At 44.4% G+C, this 25,622-nt stretch overlaps 2 protein-coding genes across 4 annotated transcripts in view; both read right to left on the bottom strand.

The window, feature by feature from the left end:
* The window catches only part of PPM1F (protein phosphatase, Mg2+/Mn2+ dependent 1F), a 28,259-nt gene extending 24,792 nt beyond the window's left edge, over window positions 1-3,467 (bottom strand). For both annotated transcript variants that reach the window (XM_075435114.1, XM_075435115.1), the window contains exon 1: window positions 3,292-3,467. In XM_075435114.1, coding sequence (XP_075291229.1) covers window positions 3,292-3,467 — 176 coding nt within the window. The remainder of the gene's footprint in view (window positions 1-3,291) is intronic.
* A 5,372-nt stretch (window positions 3,468-8,839) lies between these two features.
* On the bottom strand, window positions 8,840-23,754 carry TOP3B (DNA topoisomerase III beta). 2 transcript variants are annotated; one of them, XM_075435113.1, is made up of 18 exons: window positions 23,636-23,754; window positions 23,154-23,314; window positions 22,272-22,403; window positions 20,865-20,971; window positions 19,398-19,472; window positions 18,275-18,471; window positions 17,672-17,828; window positions 16,451-16,564; window positions 15,436-15,526; window positions 14,972-15,126; window positions 14,629-14,734; window positions 13,423-13,569; window positions 12,539-12,712; window positions 11,604-11,732; window positions 11,183-11,332; window positions 10,654-10,754; window positions 10,211-10,412; window positions 8,840-9,347 (listed from the first exon to the last, which is right to left on the bottom strand). In XM_075435113.1, the coding sequence occupies exons 2-18, from the start codon at window positions 23,221-23,223 to the stop codon at window positions 8,866-8,868; spliced, it is 2,589 nt and encodes an 862-aa protein (XP_075291228.1). In that variant the 5' UTR covers window positions 23,224-23,314; window positions 23,636-23,754; the 3' UTR covers window positions 8,840-8,865. The 2 variants fall into 2 exon arrangements, with proteins under 2 accessions (XP_075291228.1, XP_009938839.2); XM_009940537.2 differs by having other exon boundaries at window positions 23,154-23,754.
* Window positions 23,755-25,622: the final 1,868 nt, after the last annotated feature.

Genomic DNA, 25,622 nt, shown 5'->3' with positions numbered 1-25,622 from the left:
TGCCAGCTGCACTTGCAGAATATTGTTAAAATAATTCATTTTAGATTAGTAAAGACATTCAAGGGGCTTAGCCTGAGATATCCAGCCGCTTCCACGTAAGAGATGTGCATAGCCCTAGAGAAGCAATAGCATTCAGAAACTCCTCGTTAGACCTAACAAATGCTGTTCCTTACTCCATTCTCTTCTCAACAGCAATCCTGATCGGTGGTAGTGGAAGAATGCTTCTCCTTGCAAAGACACAAAGTTTTATGCCTCCAAGCAACTGGAAGGACAAGCTAAAAATCACCATATGTTGTCTCCTGAGCCGAGGATATTGCTGGACCTGTACTGGCTTGGGCCCTTCAAGGCATGACCCACAGATCTGGGAGGGTGTCAATGAACTATCTGACAACACAGAAATAAGGAGTAGAACAGCATGCCAAACTCGATTCCCAATAACTCTCTGATCTATAGAGAAACCCTTCATCATTACTAATAATCATGTAAAATACATTCTGTGATGCTGGAGTGTTAGAGAAGTTTCAGGTGGAGGAAAACCAGAACAAGCATCAATGCCAGAAGTCAGCAAGGTATATCCAATAACATCTTCATAGTGCTAAGCCTGGTTATATTGACACTGTGATATCTAAATGTACTTACTTTCCACTGAGCTGCCATCTGGGTGTTAGGGAAGCTACCATGATAGCCTGCAACAGCAGATCACTGGATCTAAGCTACAGTGACCTCTTGCGAACTCGCTTCCTAATCTGGCATCACTTCTGCATCTTCAAAAACTTCTATGCAAACATTTAAATATCTTGTGTCATCCCCTCCCCTTATTTTTCCTTTTCTTAAAACCTTTAGCATCCTTCTTTCTCCTATTGCCTTGCATTCCCTCATCTATTTTATCGAGGATTTGGGGGATTCAGAATGAATTTAAAAGTTTATCTAACCTTCAAAACTGCATTTTGAGTCAGCCCGCAGTAGTGAACGTGGGAAAGAAAGCACAGTGTTCAGCAATTTCTCACATGATCAGAGACTTTAGTTTTGGTCCTTAATTACCTGGACTATGAGAAGATGACCCACACTTACAGAATATCAGCTTTGGGCTCTGCCAGTCTTTTCCTCCACACGCACTCAGCCTACCCAGTAGGATGCTGCAGCCTTTTTGTGATTGCAAAGCGAGGTTTCTCATTGTCATAGGAGCCCAACACTGAGCTGTAAGCCTGCTGGGATGCCTACACTTGACACTTCAGGTGTGCTGCACTACGCCCAAGCACACAGCTTCACACACAGGGTTGCTTCACCGCCTTTTCTGCAGGCAGCCACAAGAACGCATAAAAACACTCTCCTTATGTATTTCTGTTTTCCAAGCACATTTTGTGAAAAGAAGCATGAATAAGTAGATTGCTGCACTTTTATTCTGCTTTGCTTTCTTTAGCTATCTTCCCCTTTATTTATTTTTTTTGCCAGCTCGGGACTTAAGCGCCACAAGGCAGGCTGTGAATCAGAACTGGCTGCAGGGCAGGTATGTGAAGAATGCAGCTTCTGATAGGGCAGGCTCCTTTCTGTGTAAACACCAGAAGTGACAGGTGAGATGAAAGCATTGCAAAAGCACCATTCTCCTTCTGCTTCCACTTTTTAATATGCCCATTAGAGAACAACAGAATGTTAGCAGATATGTAACTTAGAAATGCTGTTTCAAAAATCACCCCAGTTCAAAGAACCTATCCCACATCTCTGCAGCTTTGTACCTTCCTCTCTAAAACAGTTTTAGAAAGCATTAGCCTGGCCCACGTGGCAGATGGGTTGCTGTAAGATAAGGATTTGTTCAAGACTGGCACTACTCCGTTCTTTAAAGCACTCATCCAGAACCACTCTTGCTCCAAAGAGTTCAAAGATTCAGTGCACATAATGAATTTGCAATCTCTTTTAGGAACGCAACAGCTGTGTTTTGTTCAAGAGCAATTTAGTCAAAGCACAACTAAGAAATGCAATGATCAACTGGGCCTTTTTCAACTACAGCCTAAAAACTTGATTTTTTTTTTTGTATGCATTTCTCATCTTCAGCTTTTTAGGCACACCATTTAACTGAATGATGTTATGTCCAGGAGCATCTATGTAATATAAAGCACAGAAGTAACTTTACATAAAAATCACCTATACACTTTTGACAACAACAACAACAACAACAAAAATCCATTCAGTGTTCATAAACTCCACAGACGGTAGCTAGACAGACAAGTAAGTCAAACCAGGTAACATTCAGCATACACCTTGACAGCACCAGTCTCCCTGAACTCCCTGTCTTCACCCTAGTACCACAGCACAAAGGCAGCTCTCCACCTAGGTTCTTGTTTAGACCCCTGTTCTTGACTCTTAACTGACAATGAAGGAGACTATGGTAGGAACTTTGTAACACCCAGGACACACAGGCCCCACTGCTGAAGTGCTTCAGAAAGCATACACAGAGAGAGAAGTGTCAGGAGAGAAGGGGTTAGAGCAAGACAACAACTTTTGGTTGCTTCCAAATCCTCAGCAGTGTCAAAGTTGTCGACACTGTGAGGACGAAGGTTGTAAGATGCCTGTCCTGAAATCAGGGGATGACAGGAAAACCACTGAAAGAAGAGCTGTATTCTCCAGTGGTGGTGTGACTAGACCAAGTTTTGAGAAAACATCAACTCCAGAAACCCAGCCAGCACACCCTGCTCGCCAGGACATCTCCAGAGGGCTGGGAAGCCGAATACTTTTCTAGCTGGCTTGCTCCTCACGCCTGACAGCCCTGCAGGCCGGCTGCGGCTCACTGACTCCCTCCCTCCCATCCCAGGCTTTCCAGCAGGTCCACACGGGTGCCCTCAGGGACTCGAATTCAAACTATCGGCACTTCACCACAAGAACCACCCTGTCAGGCTGACTGCAGGGCCGCAACTTCACCTCTCACGCACCGCGAGCGGGAGAGCAGTGTTTCTGAGAGCACACAAACATTACCATGAAGGCACGGGTCTCGGCGGGAGGCCTGCGGCAGGAGCACGCTATCAGCGGCCCAGCTTTCAAGAGAACATTCACAAAAGCAGCTAAGAAGGGGTCAGTCAATAAAAGAGAGGAGCTAGAATTCCCCCGGAGCGGCCGAGCGGACCCGCCCGGCGCAGCCCGCCAGGCAGCCGCGGCTCCGCGCGGGCCGGGCCCAGCCCGGGCCGCCTCCTCAGGCGGGAGCGCCGCCCGCCGCCTGCACCTGCTCCGGCCCCGCGCCGCCCGCCCGCGCGGCGCCGCCCGAGGGGAGCCCGGAGCGGCCCCCGCCCGCCGCGCTCTCACCTGCCGCCCAGCAGGCTCCTCGCCCGCTCGGCCAGCGCGCCCGGCACCTCGGCCCTGCTCAGGGCGCGGCTCCCCGCGGAACTCCACGGCAGCGGCTCCCCCGGGCCCAGCGGAGACGGGAAGTCCCGCAGGAAAGCGCTCAGGGGCGCCGCGGACACCTCCGCTTCCAGCGCCATGGCGGCGCCGCGATGAGCCGCGCTGCCCGGCCGCCGCCGCCTCGCCTCGCCGGGAGCGGGCCAGGCGCCGGCGGGGACGGGCGGTGAGGGGACGCGCCGGGGAAGGGAAGGCGAGGGAAAGCGGCTACCGTGACGGCTCCTTTAAGCGAAGCGCAGGGGCGGGGCCGGGCGGCGGGGGCGGGGCCGTGGCCGGAGGGGTGGGAGCGCGGGCGGGGCCGGCCCCGCGGGCAGAGCCTGGGCCCGCTCCCCCCGCCCGCCCTCAGAGGCGGAGAGGGGCTGAGGTGGGAGCGCTCGGAGGAGGACACGCGTTTATAAGCGACAACTTTTCGCCGAGCTCTCCCGGTGCTCGACCCTCGCCCAGCGGAAGTTTTCCGCCCTAAAACACCAACTTATTCTACACATGATAAAGAATTGCGCGCACTGACGGTCACACGCAGGGCTGCGCGCAGCTGGAGGGGTGCACAGGCTACGAGCTCCCCCAGACGCAATCACCGAGACAGCTCCAACCCACCCCGCTCCCTTCGCGTTTCCCTCCCCACCCAAACGCCTCTAAAAAGAGGCCTCAGGAGACCCCATTCTGCAGCCACACCATTTTTCGCTGTGCAGAATTCATTGCAAGACACCTGTGCTAGCTTCCAAAACCCTATCACGGGCAACAACACAAGGCACTGTCACCGCCACAGACTGTCAGCTAAAGGTGCGGTGACTGGGAAGAGAATGATGGCAAGCTGACCCGTTTCCCAAACTAGCTGTAGCTAGTTAACCATGTCCACCGATCACCTGTAACCTTTTCCTGCTCATTTAAGAGCACCTCTGGCTCAGAAAAGGGAGAGGGTCAGCAACCTCGATGGAACAAGCTTTGTCATGAGCTGGAATCTTCCAAGAAAAGCATGAACGAAAATCCTGAATCCTGGGCTCGCAAAAATAATAACAGTATCAAAACCCCCAGCATGGTTAGCAGGACACATGCATCTAGAACACTCACACCGACCTCTCTGCTAGATCTTCTGGGCCCTTTTGGGAACTTAGAGCACAGCAACTAAAACCCCTTCTCTTCTTGCCCCCCCCAGAGCTGTGTAACAGCGTAACTTCCCTGCAGGGTGCTCGCAAAGCACAATGCCACTCCATCACCTCACCCAACCAAGGAACGGCAGAAGTCTTTCACAAAAACAGGAATCTGGTTTATTACTTTGTCTACTGGCTTTCTTATTTTTAATACTATAAAACCTGGGCCTTTCATTTGGGAAGTATTAAACAAACAGTTTTATCAACACATTAACCTGAATATTCAAAGTGGGGGGGGGAAGCAAACCCAAACCTCAAAACTCTTCCCCCCTACCAATGACAATGTCTTTAACCTGTTTGTACTCCCCATCTCCTCCTGAGCAGTCACACCTCTAGACACAAACAGCTGACACTTCTTATCTGCCAAAAAGCAGCAGTTTCCAGCATGCACAACATGAAATATCTTTTTACTTCAGATATTAAGAGAGTGATAAGGATTCTGTCCTTACATTATAACATCTTCCAGGGGTAACTGGATATAATAGAGCATTTTTTGATAGGATGAGAGGCAATGGCCTGAAGTTGCACCAGGGGAGGTTTAGATTAGATATTAGGAAAAATTTCTTTACTGAAGAGTGGTCAGGCATTGGAACAGGCTGCCCAGGGAGGTGGTTGAGTCCCCATCCCTGGAGGCGTTTAAAAAATGTGTAGATGTGGCACTTCAGAATATGGTTTAGTAGGAACGGTGGTGTTGGGTGGATGGCTGGACTCGATCTTAGAGGTCTTTTCCAACCTATGATTCTATGATATGATTTTCGTAGAGGACAAAGGAATAAAACATCAGATGCTGCAAAGCCAGGACAGAGAACATATTACCCAGAAGCACCAGTACATGTTCCATGAAATAATACTGCTGCAAGCATTTGCAGTACCTTGGTTTCTTGGTTTCTCCTTCTCAGACATCTCTATCTCAAGAGCTTTGCTCACGTTCCACCCCCATTCTACTGAAAAAGCTAGCAAACACAATATACTTCACACTTTTTTAAATCACAAGAGATCTCTAAAAAGAAAGGGGAAGCACAGTTAATGCTTTCAAAACTTGTGGGGTTTTTTGTTGTTGTGGGTTTGGTTTTGGTTTTTGTTTTCTGTTTGTTTTCTGTTTGTTTGTTTTTTTTTTACACTGGGATACTTCACAGAGGATGCCATAAAAATAAGTTGTCTACAAAAGAGAGAGGGCTACTATTACACTGTTTTAAGGAGGCTTTTAATTCAGTGGTTGAAAGCTCAGTTTTGTGAAGGATCTTAGTGCTCCAAACTCCTGCTGAACCTAGTACAAGTCTAGAATTCACGATGGGTTGAAGCATCAGGCAAAGCTAACTGTTTGGCAACAGAGACTGCTGAGGTTTTTAGAGATTTCTAAGCCATCAAAGTTAAGGAGATTTTTATCCCACCTCTTCCCTTCGGATTTCCGCACTAAGCTATAGCAGCCTGTATTCTGCAACATCCCTGCTATGATCACTCCCTACTGGCAGTTCCAAGAACAAAAGTTGGTTTAAAACAGTCAAATGATTTAGGAGTGAGCAACCCTAGATACAGAATTAAATCACCCCTTCAGTATTACTAGCCCTAAAATGGCCACTGATCACTTTCAGAAAGATATTTTTTTTCTGTACTGTATTCTTCCCCTGTTCCTATTGGAGACCTAATCCCTTCTTTCCTTCCACACAAAAATAATTATTAGATCAAAAATCTGTATTTAGATACTCTTCTTACTCCCGAGTGCTGCACTGTCTGCCTGCCTTTTGGCACCAACTTTCTAGGGACACCAACTACTGCTTCCCTCTCCCCAAGCTGACAAAAGCATTCTTAGTGCCATGTCAGCAGGGAGCAGTGTGTGCAGCCATATCATATAGACCAATTCATTTTTATTCTTTTATCAGCTACAGGAGCCAAATCCATCTCCTGTCTTGAGTGAATACTATTTCAAAGGTAACTTCCTAAATAATAAAAGCTTTACCCTATGCTTTTCCCATGGTATATAAACTGAAAGAAGAGATCAATTGCATAAGCTGTAATTGCTTTCTTTTCTCTAGTGAGAACTGTAGACATGAGAAACGCAGTGCTCACCTTAATGCTAAACACACTTTTCCAGGGACTTCATAATTTTAAGAATTTTCTTGCTCTCTTGTACCTTTCAAAATCAATCCCAGGAGTAAAGCTCTAAGTAGAAACAGAAAGTGCTCATCACATCCGCATTCTTTCCACTCCACTCTGGAGAGAACTGCCACCACCAGCCTGCGTGCCAGGCCACAGCACCGAGAGCCCACTGTGGCACCTCCTGCACCACACAGCCTTCTCCCAGGCCGTGGCCACCCTGTGCTGCCCAGCTGCAGAGGGAGAACAAGCTGCTGTGGCCACTGGTGCAGTGCAAAACCAGCGCCTTCGTTCCTCAGGCATGAGCACCGATGGTTCTGGGTGACTGTTTGCAGTCACCCATGTATCTGTATCAGAAAGAACTTTGCCAGTTGTAGTAGTTACAAGGGAGCCACGGAGAGGTGCCAGAACATGTAAACAGCTCATTCTAAGCACCTGAGAGCAAGTTCCCAGCGCTGTATTTCCACCGGGGCTAATACAGCAAAGAGACAAGCAAAAGTTTGTCTGCAAATGGCCAAAAGCCATGCTTGGAAAAAGAGAAAGGTGTTCTCATACAGTTCAAAAGCCACAAAGAACGACTAGTTACAGGCTTCCCACACTTCCAGGGTACTGTCTCTAAGTATCACAGAAATTCCAGCCAGCAGCCAGCGTCATACAGAGCAGCAGAAGCTAGCTGAGCACACAGGTATTTTCAGAGCCGTACCCTAGTCTACCAAAGCAGGCTAGAGGTGAGAGGACTTGAACAAGCACCCTGAAAGCTACCATAGTTTATGGTAAGATCTATGGCTCCGAGACACTACAGCAAGATGATCTTTAAAACATGAAAAGAAGCTACTCACTCCAGGCTAAGGGAGATGCAAAGACAGTTTGTTTTTATCAGAAACAATATTTAATATTTAGGAAAAAATCCAAACATACAAGAACTACAGAAAGAAACTTCTACCTATGGCTGGGTCTTTAAAGCAATACTGTTAAAACATAGCTCGTGTTTGAGCTGTAACTGTATAAACATTTGATCAGAGAACAGGCTTGGGGCTGTGGTGTTTTGTCTGTGTTCTCTTGCTCAGTAAATGCACACACTATGCCAATTAAAACAGCAGAGTTGTACATCACCTTTTGTAGGGACTTTTCTTCCCTTTCTGTTGCCAGTGAATCACGTGTCAAGTTGCTCTCTCCATATTCTGTGTTCAAACGCAGCAGCCTTTGCACCATGTAAAATTGCGATGGCATCCTCCCATCCAACCACTAGTGCTGAAACTGTATGATCTATACCCCCAAAACAAACTGTACTTGACCAGACAACCAGACATGATCAGCTATGCGCACATGGAAGGAAAGAGAGAGTATTATATATTTGTACAATAACATTTTGTAATGTGGCACCCAGCAGTTCAATACAGCTCCACATAAAAACATGAGGACACCCTCCTTTTGATGACAGAACTAACCAACACCGAAAGGACAATCTGGGGTACAGGCAGCACAAACTGTATTTGATCAGGTATGATCAGCTATGCTAACATAGAGCAAAAGAAGAGCATGGGTACTCTATATCTGACCTCCAACAGCAGGAGAAGGTCTCATCTAACTGGGGTCCGTTGACCAAAACATACTAACTTGGCTGTACAGACGGTAATTTGGAAATCACTGCTCAAGGCAGATAGTCCCCTTCACATTTGTGATTTCCATTTTGCAGGTCTCTTGGCGTTATTCTCTTATGCAGCAGCATGACAGATTTGAATTAGTGCTCTTGCTACTGCAGATGTAATTTAAAAACCTGACCGCTACTAATCATTTATTATTTTTGAACATTCAAAGTCAGATGAAACAAGTCTCATTTCACTTCTAAAGACTACAGCAGCATAACACTGATCTTAATCAGCTCCTGTATTCCTGGCGCTTGTATTTCTGACAAAGGCCCCACAAATGGCAAAAGAGGGAAATTGAATTTCCTTTTGGTCGGCCACAGGTAACAGTCTAGGCAGACTTCCTGAGTCTCCCTACCTACCGTTTGTGAGCTGCACTCGGACCAATGAATTCCAATTAAAAGCTTAAAGGCTTACTCAGTTACTAACTACCACCCAGAAGAATTTGTTCTGTGATTAAATCAAGGCGTACAACAATCTAAGGTGTTTAACTTTTCTAACAACAGGAAAGCAGTGAAGATCAAAAATACTTGAAAACAAACTTAAAGGTAAAGAAATTTTTATAAGAAGTTTATTTTTCTGTCATGTGGCCATTATACAAAGTAAGCAGCCAGGGCTGCCATTTTGTCCTTGGGTTTCTTTGGATTGAGTCTTCCCCCAGGCCTCCGGCCTTTACCTCGTCCTCGACCTTGCCTTTTTCCTTGTCCCCCACGATGCATGGGGTGCCTCATGGCTGCATGTTTCAGCTCCACCAGATCTTGAAACACAGGATCACAGAATACGCAGCCCGAATGCTGGGTCTCATCACCAGGGAGAGGGGATTTGGCTTTGTTAAAATCTACGTCCACAAGGGCTGCATCACACAAGTCGCAGGTCTCTGGTGACACTCGGACTTTGTGGGCGTTCTCAAAGAAGTGCACAATCACATTGCATTTGTTGCAGGCCATCTTCCACTTGGGACCTGACGTCGAGTCTAGCACCAGAACCCCATTCTCACATTCAACACACTGCCCAATTCCAAGCATGCTAAGCGAATGCTGGCACGTGGGGTGGGTGCATTCATTACAGCCCATTCCTGGTGGAAGAAGAGTAAAACCATACCATGAGGAATCCTTTGTATCACTACCCACACTACCTAGTTTGGAGGAAGTGAGACACAGAATTCAAAGACAGTTTAGTGTATTATAGGTTTTCTAAACCACTAAAGCATGAAACCACTCCCCAAATGGCAACTTGCCTTTTCACAGAGTCAAAATAATCCCTTTCTCAAAAAATGTCCTACAATAGCTTTCAGAATTGCCAGATACTGTCACTGTACAGTACAGGCAGTTTGGACACATTAGTGGTGAAACCCAATTATGTTTTCAATTGAATGTATGGCTCCTAACTTCCTACTTCATACTTGCATTATACACTGTTAGTACAAGACATTTTTAATTAAAAGATGGTAATAAAAAGATGCCAAAAAGCTCCTGATACTCAGAGCTTCAAAGCACTACTTTACGTAAGTTTTGATCTCAGAGTTACCAAAACTAAAAGCAACTTTTACCCCTTCTTATATCCTTCAACAGCATTTGACACACCACCTGTCTCAGTATCAACACACTCTCAAGTCCCGGTCTTAATCTATAGTCCTATCCATACCAAGCATACTCCAATTTGCAATGTGTCAGAATCTCAGTATCTTTCCCTGCATACTGAGTGTTAGGAAGGTCATCTACTGTGCATGCATGTAAATTAATTTCTTACTTCTTTCATAAAGAAAAAAAAATGTATTTTGGTCAGCAACTTTGATGTGAATTTTAGGTATCTAATCTAATTTGAACAGCACTTCCTACTAAGCAACATTGATTAGAAACTATTAAAAAGCACACTGTATTGACTGCACTTCATTTATTTCAAGTGAGGCTGATCCCTGTATTTTTACAGAATTCCTACCTTTTTTCATGTCCCTGAAGGGAGGATGGTTGTAACAGTATGGACAGAGTGGGTAGCTCTTTCCTCTGGATCCAGATGACCACAGAACCAGCTCAAAGTCATCTAGGGGGCAACGCAACTCTTTGTAGAGTTTAATGGTACCATTCTGCGGGAGACTGTAGGTGTCATCACAGTGAGAGCAGTGCAGACGACTTGGTTTGGCCTGGAAACAGAATACAAATCTCCAGAACAACTGTAGCGTCAATAGGGTTTAATACTTGCAGGAAATCCAACTGTGACTGCTCTCCGGTTTGTTCCCCCTGGAAAAACTGTATCAGGCTTTTTGTTTTAGACATGCACTCCTCATAACTACATTTGAATCCAAATTCAGTAATGGAAAAGGGATTTCTACTCAATGCCCTCCAGCAAGTGAAATTTAAACTCCAAGCATGAGGCAAACTTACCTGAATATACTTCATGAAACGATGGCATTTGCCACAGCGGGAAAGAGGTTTACCCGTGGCAGCTAAGGGTGAAAAAGACACTTCCATCAGCTCATCCATACCTGCAAAAGAGATGATCAGATTTGTGTTAGAATTCTAGTTCTTAAGAGTAAATCTCACACAAAGTCATCTACAGGACCTGTGAAGAAGTGGGAATGAAAATAGTTTATTCACAATGCTCTTCCTTGTTTAGGAAGACTTTTTAAATACACAGCGCTTCGCAGTGAGCATGCACAAACACATAAGGGTAAGTACTTCAGTTAGGCTGAAGTTTTTGAAAACACACCACTACACAGTCACAAAATAAAGTAGAGTTTTTGAGCCATGATTCAGTCCATTTCCTTCTGGAGAGCAACTTAACTTGACTGGAAACTTCCAGTGCTGGAACACAACTTTTTAGTAAGCCTAAACCTCTGAAAGGAACCTAATATATAAGTAGTTTCTACTAGCATCTTTGTAACAATTAAGTACTCCACATGTAAAGTTTTACCTGCAATAGAATCCACAAAATAGTGAAATTTCCTTTTGAAAATGTCAAGGGTGTGCTCCAGGACCTGATGATAATTCGCTTTACCCAGAGCTATTAAGTTGAGTTGCTTCTCTACAGCACTGCGGATTGTAGGAAGAACCAATTCTGCATCTAACAGAAAACCAGAGACAACAGCAACAGAGAAGCAGCAATGAAACATCAAAAAATGGGGTAGGAAACTGTCCATCCATAAACTGACATCAAAATAAACAAACAAGTTTTAATATAACTATATTTAACTATAGTAAGTCTTTGGAATTAGTAATACTTTCCCAGATGCATTATTTCAGTCAGAAATGCTACTTATACAGTGACAACAGCCCTTGACATACCGAAGGGAAAAGAAGGTGAGAGGATGGAAAGGGAAGAGCATTTAACTGACCTATTTTGTAATAACCATGAACCAGAACAATGCCAAGGTTTGTAGGTTTTAGTCTCCGACCACTCTCCACTATGACATAGTTTCGCTGGCAGATGTTGTTAATGTGGACTGGAATACTTGCATCAGTTCCTGCCACACAAAGCAAAACAATATATCCATCCTGAACAAAACAAAGTTTTCATCAAATTACTCATTTCTGACTTCGCCAGTTCTATGTCAAATTACAGCGCTCCTGAGACTGTAAAATTCAGATATTTTTTTACTGTTACCCAGCTTCCAGTGGATAACTTATCTCCCTAGTAACTCTTATGTCCTTTGCATTTCTGAGAAGTCTGAAATGTATGTCTTAACGTTAATTCTTTTATTTCTTTCAAAGAACTACTATTAGGAAGACACCTATTCTCACAATCACTTATTCTGGAAAAACACGGTGGAGTAAAAGACTATGTTTATTTTGACTGGACAAATGTAGGAAAATGCATCAAAGGAACCAAGTCAGATTGAAAAACAAACAAAAAAAAGCAGTACTGTGGTAAGCTGTATGATAAGATATATAAGTACTACTGGAGCCAGTAAAGCTGAAGCAAGCTGTAAAGACAGGAAACCATTCCTAAGAATGGGGAGGTGCATTCTTCCACACATCAACTCTGCCTGACAAGAGAAGGAACAAGCACATGTTATGAAAGGATACTGCTTTGGCCAGAAACTAGGCATAAGGCTAAGAAAGGGAAAGGAATGTCAGGGAAGAGACAATCTACCATCTGCTAAGATGTGCTACATGCATTGTGGTTTGAAGGGGGAGGGAATCATTACTGTACCTATTCAAACAAATACAGAAAGGTCATTACCAACTGAAATAGTTTGGAGGAGCGATTCACACTCCTTGCACTCTTGGTGGATGTATTACAGGATAAGGTAAGTTAAGCAGTTCCTACCAATGCCATGCTTTTCCATCAGAGTGATAAGTTCTGCTTCTGTCAGGTAATCAGGAGGACTGGTTTGCTTTTCCAGCAATTTTATTTCACCAATCGGAAAAAGATCTCCTTTCTCACAGTGGGGAAGGCTCTCTTCTAACGGGATGCTGTGCCACGGCATAATTTCTGTGAACCCTGGAGGTAAAGAAACAAACAGACAAAAATAACGAGAACTTATCTTCACATCTTTCAAAAAGGCCAAGGTATACATTCCTAATTTGAACATGGACCAGATCAAAGTTATAGAGGCTGTCTGCCATACCACAGAGAAATATCTGAGGCAATACAGTATCACAAGATGGTATCTCCCACTACACTGCATCAGATCTATTTTATGCGTGACCTGAGTTGGGCTGACGTACGAAAAAAAGTAAACGTCTTCCTCGAATGAAAGCACAGTGCCAGAATGGATGGGAAGTTTCTTGAAAAGGAAATACAAATAGTTAAGTCATATTAATGTAATAAGAACTACTGGGCCAGCTTAGCATAAAAATCTCAGTGGTGGTGATACATTCTTAATACAGAGGCCCAGGAAAAAAAAAAATCTGCCTGTGCGTAATTTAAACCTCAAAAGACATTTGCTATCTATAAAAAGATTGGTCTCCACACTAGCAAATGTGGCATTAAATCTTAAAGACTACTACATGAAAAGTAAGAATTTTTCTATTGTAACTGAAGTATGGAAATGCAGACAAATATTTTTGTCTTTGGTCTTGATAGCTCAAAAAATGTCTTAAAAATTGTACTTGTCCCTAAAAGGGGACTTTTATATACATTCAATGTATTAATGGGAAAAAAAAAAATATACAACTGTAGCTAACTTGTTACTCCCTGGTTAGTCTTACCTGGTGAAGTTACCACTTTTCCGATACAGGTAAAACGTTCAGGGCCAATACTGAAAGAAATGGTGGTTTGTAGGTACTTGCAATCAGCGCTGACAGTGGCAATGAAATGCCTAGTTATGTACTCATATAGTCGCCATCCATCTCCACCTGAGGATAAACATCATCTTACGCACAGAACTCAAGTCCTGCAGCTCTACATAAAATCTGCACTAAAATGTACCAGATTTCCACAGGTATCACAGGCAAAATTGGTACCTAAAAGAAAGCAACATTCTAAAGTCCGTCCAGTTTCCCCTTTAAAATTTCCTGCCTATAGAATCATCATGTCGTACAGACATCAGCTGCATGCAGACACTTTTGGAGAAGGACTGCCAGTTTAGCCACTGCCACACTGGGCAGCTTGAAATCTTGCAAGAGATCACTCTAAAATACTTCTTATTAACACTAATATAGGTTAAATTTCCAAGCAAAGTTTCCTTATTCACAATCTAGAGATAGGAAATCGCATAGTTGAAAGGTTACACTGCTATGAACAACTTCTAATTAGTCCTGTGCTTTGCATATTTCATCTTCCTGTGTATATAAAGAAAAAAAAAAGATCTTACACGGCCATTCAGTGTCCTATGGAACTACTTAAAATTTAAAAGCATTTGTTTTTCTATCGGAGATTATTTCACTGAATCACAAAAATCAAAAGTTACCCATTTTCTACAACAATCTCAGCTATTCCTAATAAACAATACAACACATTCACTGCACTTTCTGACAACCTTAAAATCCCTTTTTGAGGGTTCACAGCATACAGAAAGTCACATGCTAGATTTTAATATAAAAAACACAAACCAAAAAGACTAAATTAAAATGCAGCTGAAGTTTGACTTTCAAGCAGAAAAATACAATAAAATTTCAATACTTGCAAGCTCCTATTCTGGGACATATTTCTCCTAGAGAAAGCAGGCATTGACTTGTGAAGGTGGCTATTCCTGTTTCTTAGCAGTACTATGGTCCCTAGGACCAATTACTGAATAGCAGACCACCTCTGAACTTCACTGTCACCAGAAGTTTAAGTTAGGATAAAGTCTATTCTCTCTTTGCTTCCTGCCATTCAAATAATTGTATTTTCTGTTGAAACTCAGGGATTTTTCAGACTTGCCCCTATACCTTAAGGAACTAATAATGTTCCAACACTACTGAATTTGCCTATACCTAATTCTGCTTCTGTTGCAGCTCTCATTGGAGTGATGGGAGGATGGTCTCCAGCATCATGGCCTTTCCTTGGCCGATTAATGCCTTCTGATAGCAATGCTTTTACCTGGGTGAAGGAAGAGAGAAAACAGGCTAGCTGAGGCGGGCAACAGATCACTCTTAGCAGATTAAGAAACTTTTCAGATCAAATCCATAACAATACAATATCCATAAATAAAAGCAATTACAGATATTTATTGTTTCTAAAGACCTAAAGGTCACAACACACCAACACAGATACATTCTAGAACACGGACTAGAGGATGTTCTGTTAAACAGTACAGGTATTGCTTCATGTACTCACAGTTTCTGCCCAATAAGGATTATTGGCTTGTTGTCTCAAACATCCTTTCAAGTCAAAATTTTCTGGATAATGAGTAGTTTCTGTTCGAGGGTAACTAATATAACCCTGAGTATAAAGACGCTCTGCTATTTGCATGGCATGTTGTGGACCCATTCCTAAGATGGGATAGAGGAAAACAAAAATCATCTACACATCACTGTGATTATCATTTGTTTGCTACATCTTAAAGTATACCTTAAAGCATTTCAATAAATCGTCGTTTGTCCTTTCCATAAGACTTTTGCCACCTTGATGCTACTCAACATTTCACTTCTGACAAGCTTTCTAAACTTGATTTTTCGCAAAAAATGACGTATTATACGGAGAGAAGGGTATCAAGCTATAGTATGTCCTGGATTATTTCATCTGAGAAGCCAAAATATTTTGCTTTAAAACAGTGTGAAAATCTGAACTTTTACACATACCTAAAGCAGCACTGGCCACTCGTAGCATTTCTACCGTGTTCAGAGCCAGTGGTCTCTGCTTCACCTTCTCTTTTTTACTCACAGATTCTACCTAGAAAATAGCATTTTCCCAGTAAAAGTTCTGAAGTTTGGTAACTGGTAAACATATCATGTCCATCATGCCTATAAACACATGGCATACCTAACACTACCTACTCCTGTCATACCTATTTTGTTTTTTTAAAACAGTAATCACAAACATATTTTTATGTTAGGAAATCTGACTGGAGATAATTTTACCAAATTCTAAAGTTGTATCTCTAAGGTCCCTTTGTGCTATGGAACAGATCAGGCCTATCACTGGAAATGCAGCAAAGTAGCTTATTGCTGTCGTTACTTCCCATTTACCTCAGCAGCACGTAGTTTCAGTGCTACAAGGATTTAGTGCTTATTCCAAGTAATGGTCCTAACTATAAGGATCCAGATTTTTAAAAGCTTCATGCAGTCTTTGAACCTTGATGGCTATAAGCACTTAAATCCAAACATACTGTCAAACAAGTATTGAACAGAACAGAATTAGAAGTTAATTGGCTATAAAGACTGTACCATACACATGATTAAAAATTTAACTGCAGGAATATTGCCATATAAGTAATTAAATTCTGATTTATACCATGTCTCATGGGAAATATGAGGTCTGCTTGGAGAGATACAAACAGTATTTCTTAGCAGGTTTAGTAATGAAGACTTCCTATCATGAGTGATGATCATTTCCAAAGTCAATATTAAGAAGGGGCTTCTGCTGAGATGACCACACTAGCACAATATAAACTACAAATTAAAAAAACCCAAACAAACCCAAACTTCTCTTGCCCTTTATTCTCATTTACAAAAAGTTGAATGGAGTAAGAAACAAGATACAGATAGTCCACAGTCACGTTTAATAAAAAAAGTAAAAAAGACAGCAAATGAAATATTAAATCGTAGTTCCTTTATATGAAATATGGCTCTGCTGACACTTTGTAAATATTCTTACCTTTGCTTCTTTTGCCATCTTTGTAATATTCAGGAACATTTGAGCAATCTCACGATCAAACACCCTGACTCTATCCCAATCCAAAGTGAGAGAACTTTCTTTTTCAGGGTTCACCTAATGGACGAAAAAAACCCGAAAACAAACAAACAAAAACATTCACACGTCTAGTAACAGACTTAGTGGGAATACACATTTCCAACAATAATCCAGCAAGCAAATCCTAATAGTACCTGTACTAGGATACACATGCTTCAAACATGCAGCTGTACTCTTTTTCACAGGGGCTTCTGAGAAAGATGGAGTACTTTGAGTTCTGGGGTCAGGGGAACGACTGGAATTATTCCTGCAGTTAACCAAAATACTTTTCTTATTTTTAGTGCTGGGAACAGTAAAGTCTGAAATGGGCAGAAATTCAAAGTCTACTGTTTTGATTTAGCAAAATCAATCATTTGTACTAAAGTGTAGCTAGGTTGTGCTTTAAGTCCCATGTATAAAAATAAGTTTGAAGCAACCAACATGAGAGCACAAAACTCTCTGAAAACAGGCACCAAACATTTCCTAGCATGACACACAAGATGCATCGGAAAAGAGATGAAAGTAGACACCAGATTTCATCCTTTTTTAATTCCAAAATCTAAAAATGGCAACTTTTTACCATCTATCCAGTTTTTTTAAAAAAAAAAAAAAATCCTTGTGATCACAAGCAGTAAACCCATGTTAGTTTGCTTTCAGAGCTTGGACAGCAGCGAGGCTATAAAACTGCTGTAAGCTGCCAAAGTATTCAGAAGGCTCAACTGCCAATTAACACAATGAGCATTTTATTTGCTTTAAAATTCCAATACTCAGCGATGCCAATGTTTGTTGGCAGTCTAATTAATTCCTGGGTTCAAATTAACAACACAGTCAGTTCAAGGACCCCAGGGAACATGAAAACCATTTTAAGTAGTCTTTTTGCCTGAGTTTAAGCTTAGATGGTTAGCACCAAAGAATTCTTATAAGCAGCAGACAATAACCACTTTAACACAAAACTGACATCCTGGAATCTGTTCGCGAGAGAGTGGTGACACGCGTGTGAACTGAATGAGAACACGAGTAAATTCTAGCCATTGTGAATTCTTGTCAGCAGCTACAAATTTATGAATGAACAAAACGAAAATATAAATGCATTTCTTTGGTAAAAATACATGTTCCTCATATACAAACAAGTATTGTAAAACTTACTTTAGCTTGCAGTACCCAGTAAGTCTCAGGCTTAAATGACTGGATTTTGTCATGCCTTTCAACACAGAATCCAAGTGTTGGGGTCTGACATGGCCCAAAGGAGATGAGGGAGCTGTCTAAATTCCCGTACTTCCCCTGAAAATACTTAGTCTGAAACCTAAGCCGCGGGGAGGGAGAAAGGGGAAACAGGAACAACTACATTAACATCCTCATTCCCGTGAAAAGCAGAAGTTTTCATTAACTTATACACACAAATACGAGTAACATATTACATCATTCAGGCATTAAGAAAAAAGCACTCTGAGAAATACCATCTCTTAAAGCTAATTAAGTCATAATTACTTTGTCTCACTCACTGACTCCTGTTTGTTCCCAGAGAAATGTGGGAGAACATAATAAAATAACATCATACCATAGCTGCTGATCGTACTTTACGTAGTTCAAAACCGTAACACAGATTTTTAATTCTTTTTATTTGTCTGTGCATAAAATTGTTGGTTTTGGTGATGAGTAGAATTAGCCACTAGAGTTCCGAAGCACATTTTGTGGACAGAGCAGTATTCCTGAACCTTTCATAAAACTGTCTGTAACCTATGCTGTCACCTTGTAAATGCACAGCCAATTCTTAGATCCAGCTCCTGGCGGGCATCCACTGAGAGTGCTTCATTACGATTGGGTTCTCCCAAGTGATTCATGGCATTGCAGATGTCTGTGTCAGTAATAGAACTGAATTTAGCTCTATAAATGGTCCTTTCGTTGCTATGAGGTTTGTTCATAACAGGAAGAACAGCATCAAGAACCTAATGAAGATCAGAAGCATATTTTAAGAGCAATTGAAAGATAAGGGCTTAAGTTAGATTTTTTCTCTAAAGAAAAAAAGAATAAACTCTCCACAAAGTATTTGCTGATACATAACTACTTTCTTAATTCAGTAAGATGTCATGCCAATACTCTTAACTGATAAGCAAGAGCAGTATTTGTCTATCCACTCTGAAGTGTGTTAATAATTAGGGAAACTCGAGGATTTCTTTATTAAACAGCAACTGCTGGAAGTGAAGCACTATTCTTCGCTAACTGCAAAGAAATTCACCAGTGCAGCTGCAGCATCTTTCGGTGAATATGTACCAGTTTCTATCTTGGTTTATTCTATGTATTGCCAGGGCTCAGTGATTATACAGTGGTATTTAAAGAACTTAGATCAATTACTTGATAAAATGCACTTCTTTAAACAAAACCCAAAGAATACTCTTCATGTAGACTTCTGGGAATAGGATATTAAGAAAATTATCTTTGCACACCAAAGTTTTAGTTCTATACCTTCTATGTGCAGAGTCCACATTCCTGCAGTAAGCCTATGGTTAAAAGCGGCCTCTACACTCAAAAAAGTTTAACTGCTTAATGAACAAAAGAAAATAGAGATCAAGTTTTATAAGGACAGCAAAATAACTACTCCAGCTGTGAGATAAAGACCAACACTCAAAGCACTGGAACTTTCCAACATTTAAGAAACCTTATTGCTCATTTCAGATGAGCAACAGCTATGAAACTGATTAACCGACATGTTAAGAGTTCAAAGGCACGTGAGTTTTTCCAACCAAGGCCCTCCATGCCTTTAAAACTTCATTCACCTTACACATTTTACTGTACATCCATAAAACAATACACTGGCAGTACTGTATGTCATAGACAAATATTATGGAATAAGTCTTAAAAATGGAAATCTTACTTCAAAACAGATGTTTTCTCCTTCCTTATCACAATCCAACCACAAGACAATACAATCACAGCCTCTTCCCTCCACCTGTGAGAAAAATTAGCACAGTTCTTCAGCAATTCAAAGAAAGACCTACCTCTGTAATTTTTGTTTCTACTTTAAAATTCTACAGATAATTTACGTGGTGCAAAACCAATTGGAAGAATATAGCAGAAGTGACAAGAAGCCTGCAGGTACATAAATAGGACTGAAGGGAGAAGCAAGCTGTGCTTCATGGGATCAGACATCTGCCTACAAGACGCTTTTGTGCAGGAGCTGAAAAAAAATCAGCATAGCTCTATAGCAGTGGAAGTCTCCTGAAACTGCCACAGTTTGTGTGTGCAGCCTTGGGCACAGTCCCTTCCCTTTTCTGTGCCTTAATTTCCATATCACTTAAAAAAAAAAAAAACCACCAACAAGAAACACTTTCCTAGTTCACAAAGATACCACAAAGTCTAAATTTATCTGACAAATCAGTTTTACACCACAGATACTTGCCTTTCAGAAAGTATTATTCTGTAAAAGCCACCAAAACGCTGCTTTCCCCTCAGAGGAGCATGCGTGAAGAGTGAACAATAACCAATATAGACTTATTTTAAAGAAGGCATTTACAAGCTATGCCTTGCACTTACTGTTAAAAGTGAAACATGCATCCAATGCTCCAATTTGGAAAAGTAGGATATCAACAGTCAAAAAACTCACAAGGCAATGGCAAAAGTAAATTCAATAAGGCAAAGACTTCAGACCGTGTAAGAACCAGTAAAATTAATAAAATAGATCTAACTTTGACAAAAAGCTGCTTCCTGCAGGGAAGAAAATCCTTATTTAGGAACATACTCATTTCTCTTCAACCCTGGAAGGACCCTAGCATATTGTACAGCATACTGCTGAACACTGCCCACTTTTGGGAAGCAGGTGAATAGATCTACTAAATCAAACGTTCAACAACCTGCAGTGCGAGAAACAGTGCATTCAGATGGCCTGTCTGCCTTAGTAGAGGGAAGATACGTAACAAATATTTTGAAGGACGTAGAATGCTCTGGCATTGCCCTCCAACAGAAAACTATCTGTGGTGAAGACACACTTCGTTTCTTATGCTCGAGTGAAGAGAACTGACCCACTCTAAGAGCTGGGAGAGGGTTATACTTCTGGTTCTTAAACAAAGCTAGCTAACCTCTAAGAAGTTTTTTTTAATAGCAAGGCTAATTCATAGCAAAATGCTACACTGCTCCTTCAAATTTGTTAGTAATTTTACTGCTTTCCAGAACCACAGAATAATTTCACTTCTTTTTCTTCTCTTTGCTTCCTCTAACAGAGGAAGAACAGGAACAATGAATCCTTGAAGACGGAATATGCTCCAGATGAAACAAACAAAAAGTATGCCAAGGGAAGAAAAAAAAAAAAAAAAGCGTATGTGTCAAATCTCTTAAGACAGAATACCTGCAAAAACTTCACCATGGTCAATTTGGGATTAGCTTCTTTCTTTTCTGTGGGAGCTTTGCTAAAAAGTTCTGCTGGATCCACTTTGTCCCAGCTGTTATATTTTCCTGAAAAGCAGAAGTATATTCAGTAGACATCTAGATATACATTAAAAAAACCCGCAACATTACTTTGGAAAATACTTGGCTTTCAAGATTTGTCTCGGAAAGCTTTCTACCCTAACCCATCTTGCTTTACCGTATATCAAGCATCCCCTTTGCATTAAGAAAGGAGGCTGTAGTGAGGTGGGTGTCGGTCTCTTCTCCCAAGTAACCTAGCGATAGGACGAGAGGAAATGGCCTCAAGTTGCATCAGGGGAGGTTTAGATTGGATATTCAGAAAAATTTCTTTACTGGAAGAGTGGTCAGACATTGGAACAGGCTGCCCAGGGCAGTGGGGGAGTCCCCATCCCTGGAGGTGTGGCACTTCGGGACATAGTTTAACAGGCGTGGTGGTGGTGGGTTGATGGTTGGACTTGATGATCTTGGAGGTTTTTTCCAACCTTAATGATTCTATATTTACGTGAACTGCAGCTATCATTTTGAAACGTATGAAGGAAAAAAAAATACTACACACCTTCCAGAAATTTTAACATGAGCTGCTAAAACCTTCTGTTTGTACAGTCAATTGATCAGGTGAAGGAGAGGGAGCTATTTTTCCTTGTTTCATAGTGGACACATGATGTGCACATTGCAGTCTGTTACTGTTTGCTACTTATGGCCAGTTATGTCTCAGCCCTGTTATGCCATGGAGCATCTTGTGTCACTTCTCGTATCAACGCATTGTTCGTTCCCATTTTTCTGAAGTGACTGTTAGTATATTGCTTGGCAATTGCATTAAACCATACCTCTTCAAAGCACTGTGTAAATAACTCAAAATTTAGACCTTGTAAAACTTGTAAGGTTGTTAGCATTAGAGGAAATGCAGTAGTCACATGAATAGTTCCACACTTTAAAGCAAGTTAGAGAGAGAATTCCTCATGCAAGACCCCTTACCATGTCTCCATTTTGCAGTAATACACTTCAATGCTTTAGATAATAACCCTTCGGACTCTGTATTCATTAATCACTTTTTATCCAAAGTACCAAACCACTTTTACAGGCTAGCAAATTGAGCCTCCTCTCCCCTCATTTTCCACAGACATAATTCAGGAAACATAAGTGGCATATGCCCAAGCTCATGCAAGAGATCAGCCAGAGAACTAGAAGCAGACATCAGGAACTGCTGACCACAAGTGATCTTTCCATCCTGCTTTCATCTCTAGTTCTAACATTCTTCCTGAATTATTTCCACAATTATTATTTTCCTATTAGCAGTCCTTCATGATTTGACAACCCATATCAGCTAAAAAATTTTATCAATAAATACCTATGAAATCCAAAGTCATGACATGGCCACACACAGATGTCATCTTGAAATGGGCACTCTGTCCTATAAACGATCCGGTGTACTCATGCACAGAGCATGCACCATTCAGTCCCTTGCGAGAGGACATGCTTCCTGTGAAAATAAGATCATAAATATCAACAGGATTAAAAATAAAACTATGGGAGTTATTTGGTGTGAAATTACATCTCCCTTTTCTTAGATCTTACAGCTAGTGTCTTCCTGATCACAAAATTCTACTTGTTGATCAAGCTTTTATTTCAGTTATCGCTTTAGACCTTTTTTAAAACATATTTCATTTTCAATTGAAACTATCCATTACCTCCTCTATCCTTTCCCTCCCACCAAGAAATCCTTATGAAAAGGATTTCAGCTGCTTTTCTAAACCAGTACAGTTGTGACCAACTCTTCTTTTCCACATGATCTGAAATATTTACTATAGCTTCAAAAATCTCAAAACAGCAACTTGCTACTTGATTGGCACTTTCTAGAAACCACATGCACTAACACATACTCCAGCTACATAAAATATCACAACCAGATTCCTTTATTCTTGAACCGAATAAGCACCAGCACATACAAATAAGCAGAATGTGAAGAGCCACCCAGTTAATTTACGACCTGCAACCTAAGTTGGTGGTCCTAAGCCACCATTCCCAGGCGGCAGCTGGCCCAAGACAACCAAGCCACCGAGCAGGGTGTTTCTCAGCGTCGCCTCAGCCGCAGCAAAGCCTCGCAGCGCGGCGCGGTTCTGCGCAGCCGGCGCGTCTCCCCTCAGCCGGGCTGCGCACTGCGGGGCGCTGCGCCTCCGCCGCCGCCAGAACGACAAGCAGAAGGCCTGAACCCACAGGCTCTCTTTCCTACCCCTGGAGAGGATCTTGGCGATGGACTGAGCCAGAGAAGGCTTCTCCGCGACCATCAGAACGGTCTTCATCTTCAGCTGACGAGACACGAGGTGCCGCAGGGCTTAACGGTACGGCTCGGGCTGGCGGCAGGCGGCTGACGAGCGAAAGCCAGCCCTCAGCCTGCGGAGAGCGAGCACAAGGCAGGTTTACCGCAAAACCAGTACACGCTAGCCAGGCAGACTGGGAAGAGCCCGGCAGACCCCGCAGCTCCCCGCCGCCGGGCAGGCGCGGCCTCCCCTCGGCGCCACGCAGCGTCCACTGTCCGGGCCCGCCCCTCCGCTCCGCTCCGGCCGAGGCTGAAACAACAGCCGGGGCCCGCCCGCAGAGAGGGGCCGGGAGGAGCCGCGCCGGCGCTCCCTGAGGGGCGAGGGAGCCACCGGGAGTGCTGAGGGAAAGCGAGGAGCGCCCGCCGCCCCGCCCGGCCCCGGCCGCGCTCCGCACCTCAGCAGACGGCCATGGCCTCCGCTTGCACTGCCGGGTCACGGCGCCGGAAGGCGCGGGACGCCCCGCCGGGTTGAAGCGGCGCGGGCGGGCGCGGGGCGTCTCCCCCTGCCTCCCCGGGCCGCCCGCCTCTGCCCCGGCCCCGCCCCTCCGCAGGGAGCGCGCCGCGCGCGTGTGTGTGCGCGCGTGTGTTTGTGTCCCGGGTGGCCGCCTGCGCCAGCGCCCCCTGGCGGCGCGGGGGAGCGGCGGGGCGGGGCGCGCGCCCCCCGCACCCGGCCGCTGTCTCCCGCGGGGGCGTTAATGACGGCGAAGCGCGCGGCGGGCGCGGGGAGGAGAGGCGGAGCCGAGCGCGAGGACAGCAGGCTGCTCCCCCCCAGGACACGGGGCCCTGCTGAGGGGGCTCTGCCAGCGCACGGGGGCAGCTCCCGGCCCCTCCTGCAGCCCGCCACGCACCCCGAAGCGTTTCTGTGAAGGAGAGCGCTGACGAGAGCAGCCGCGGGCCGACGAGCTGCGTAAGCGCTCGGTGGCGGGGCTCAGCGCTCTGCTCTCACCGCCGCGCTGCGCATCGGCCGCTGCCGATGGTTGCGGCGCTTTCTTTCCAAGAGCTTGCTCCGCACCGCACAAACCCAAAGAGGCGGGATTGGGAAGCAGCCAGGACCAGGACGTATCTCAGCCTCACGCTGTCTGGGATAAAAAGGACCTCGTTCACCTTCAATTAGATTAGTAGATAATTAATAGATATGGGAGTTAGCAGTGAAATAAAAACCAAAACAAACCCAGGCCTTTCAATTCTTTGGCAACGCTGAAGTCAGAACGTGTTAAAACAAACGTGTTGTGCTGTTTCAGTGCCTGGCTCCCTCCGACATCTGGGGAACATCTGGAGCGGTCAGGATGCGAGTTAAACCCAACTCTTCAGATATGTCAGATACATATTTTTCAATTTCCTCTACTCGAAGCCCTCCGCGCAGCCCAGCCTTTCCTCTCCTCTGGAATGCGTGAAGCAACACGCGAACCCGGACCGGCGCCCGTGCGAGCGCGGCCAGGCCCCCCGGCTCCGGGCACTGCGAGTCCCCGGCCCCGCTGTGCCGGCACCCACGCGTGGGCAGACGGTGCGGCGGGCCGCGCAGAGGTGGGCCCAGCCTGACGGACCCCGCCGCTCACCGCACACTCCACGCACGCCAGCTCTCGCGGCCCGACCCACGGAGCACGGCGGGACACCGGGTGCCCGCGGCCGCTCCGCAGCGCCGGCAGCCAGGAGAGGGCGGGTTTGGAACGCCCTTCGCGCCGGGACATCTCCCCCCGCCGAGGGACCGCACCACCGAGCGCTGCCGGCGCTGTGCGGGGCGGGAGGCGGGAGCTCCCCGCAGCGGGTTTCGCCCCGTTTCCGTCGCTTTCTGCCTCGCAGCGCCGGGCTGCGGGGCGGGCGGGACGCGGGGAGCTCTGCTCGCCCCAAGGCCCCGCCGCGCGTCCCGCGGGGAGCGGCTCCCGCCGCGACCTCCTCGCCAGGGGCCTGTCTCCTCCGCGCGGTGCTGCTGCCCGGGGCTGGCCGCCCTGCCTTCAGCAGCCCCGCTCACCGGCTGCCCGAGCCCACCGGCCCTGCGGCGAGCGCCCGGCTCTGCAGGCTCTCGCTTCCCACCGGGAGAACCTCCACGGCAAAGACACCCGCTACCCGCAGCGCTGGGGCTGCCTTCACCCAGAGCTACCCACACCCCCATCCTTTACTTTTTTCAGCTCTGTCTGGTCTTTCTTCCCATTTCTTCCGAAGAGCTGAAAGCCATGAACACAGCTCTCCAGCAGTACTAATGGGGCAGAATAATAAAAAACCCAAAGCAAGTAGCCTCTCCTGTGGTTTTCTCAGAGAAAACCAAGTTTTGTTTCTATATTTAGATCGTTAGCTACATTTTGTTTTACACTGACTCGGTAACTGTGTCAAATCAAAAAAGCTACAGCTCTAGGTAAGCATTTTGACCTCACTGGTCCTGCTGCC

Source organism: Opisthocomus hoazin, chromosome 13 (assembly GCF_030867145.1).
Source record: "Opisthocomus hoazin isolate bOpiHoa1 chromosome 13, bOpiHoa1.hap1, whole genome shotgun sequence".
NCBI classification, from domain to species: domain Eukaryota; kingdom Metazoa; phylum Chordata; class Aves; order Opisthocomiformes; family Opisthocomidae; genus Opisthocomus; species Opisthocomus hoazin.
Note: the sequence above shows the minus strand (reverse complement) of the source record. Positions and strands in the feature narration are given on the sequence as shown.

Excerpts from the sequence above, each read along its gene's own strand:
- TOP3B (XM_009940537.2), bottom strand. The coding sequence starts at position 23,223 with ATGAAGACCGTTCTGATGGTCGCGGAGAAGCCTTCTCTGGCTCAGTCC. Across the intron at positions 17,829-18,274 it reads ATTGGCTGTGCATTTACAAG|GTTTCAGACTAAGTATTTTC; the intron begins GTGACAGCATAG and ends CCCGCGGCTTAG. Across the intron at positions 10,755-11,182 it reads TTTTGTGGATTCTATTGCAG|GTATGGATGAGCTGATGGAA; the intron begins GTAAAACTTTAC and ends TCTCTTTTGCAG.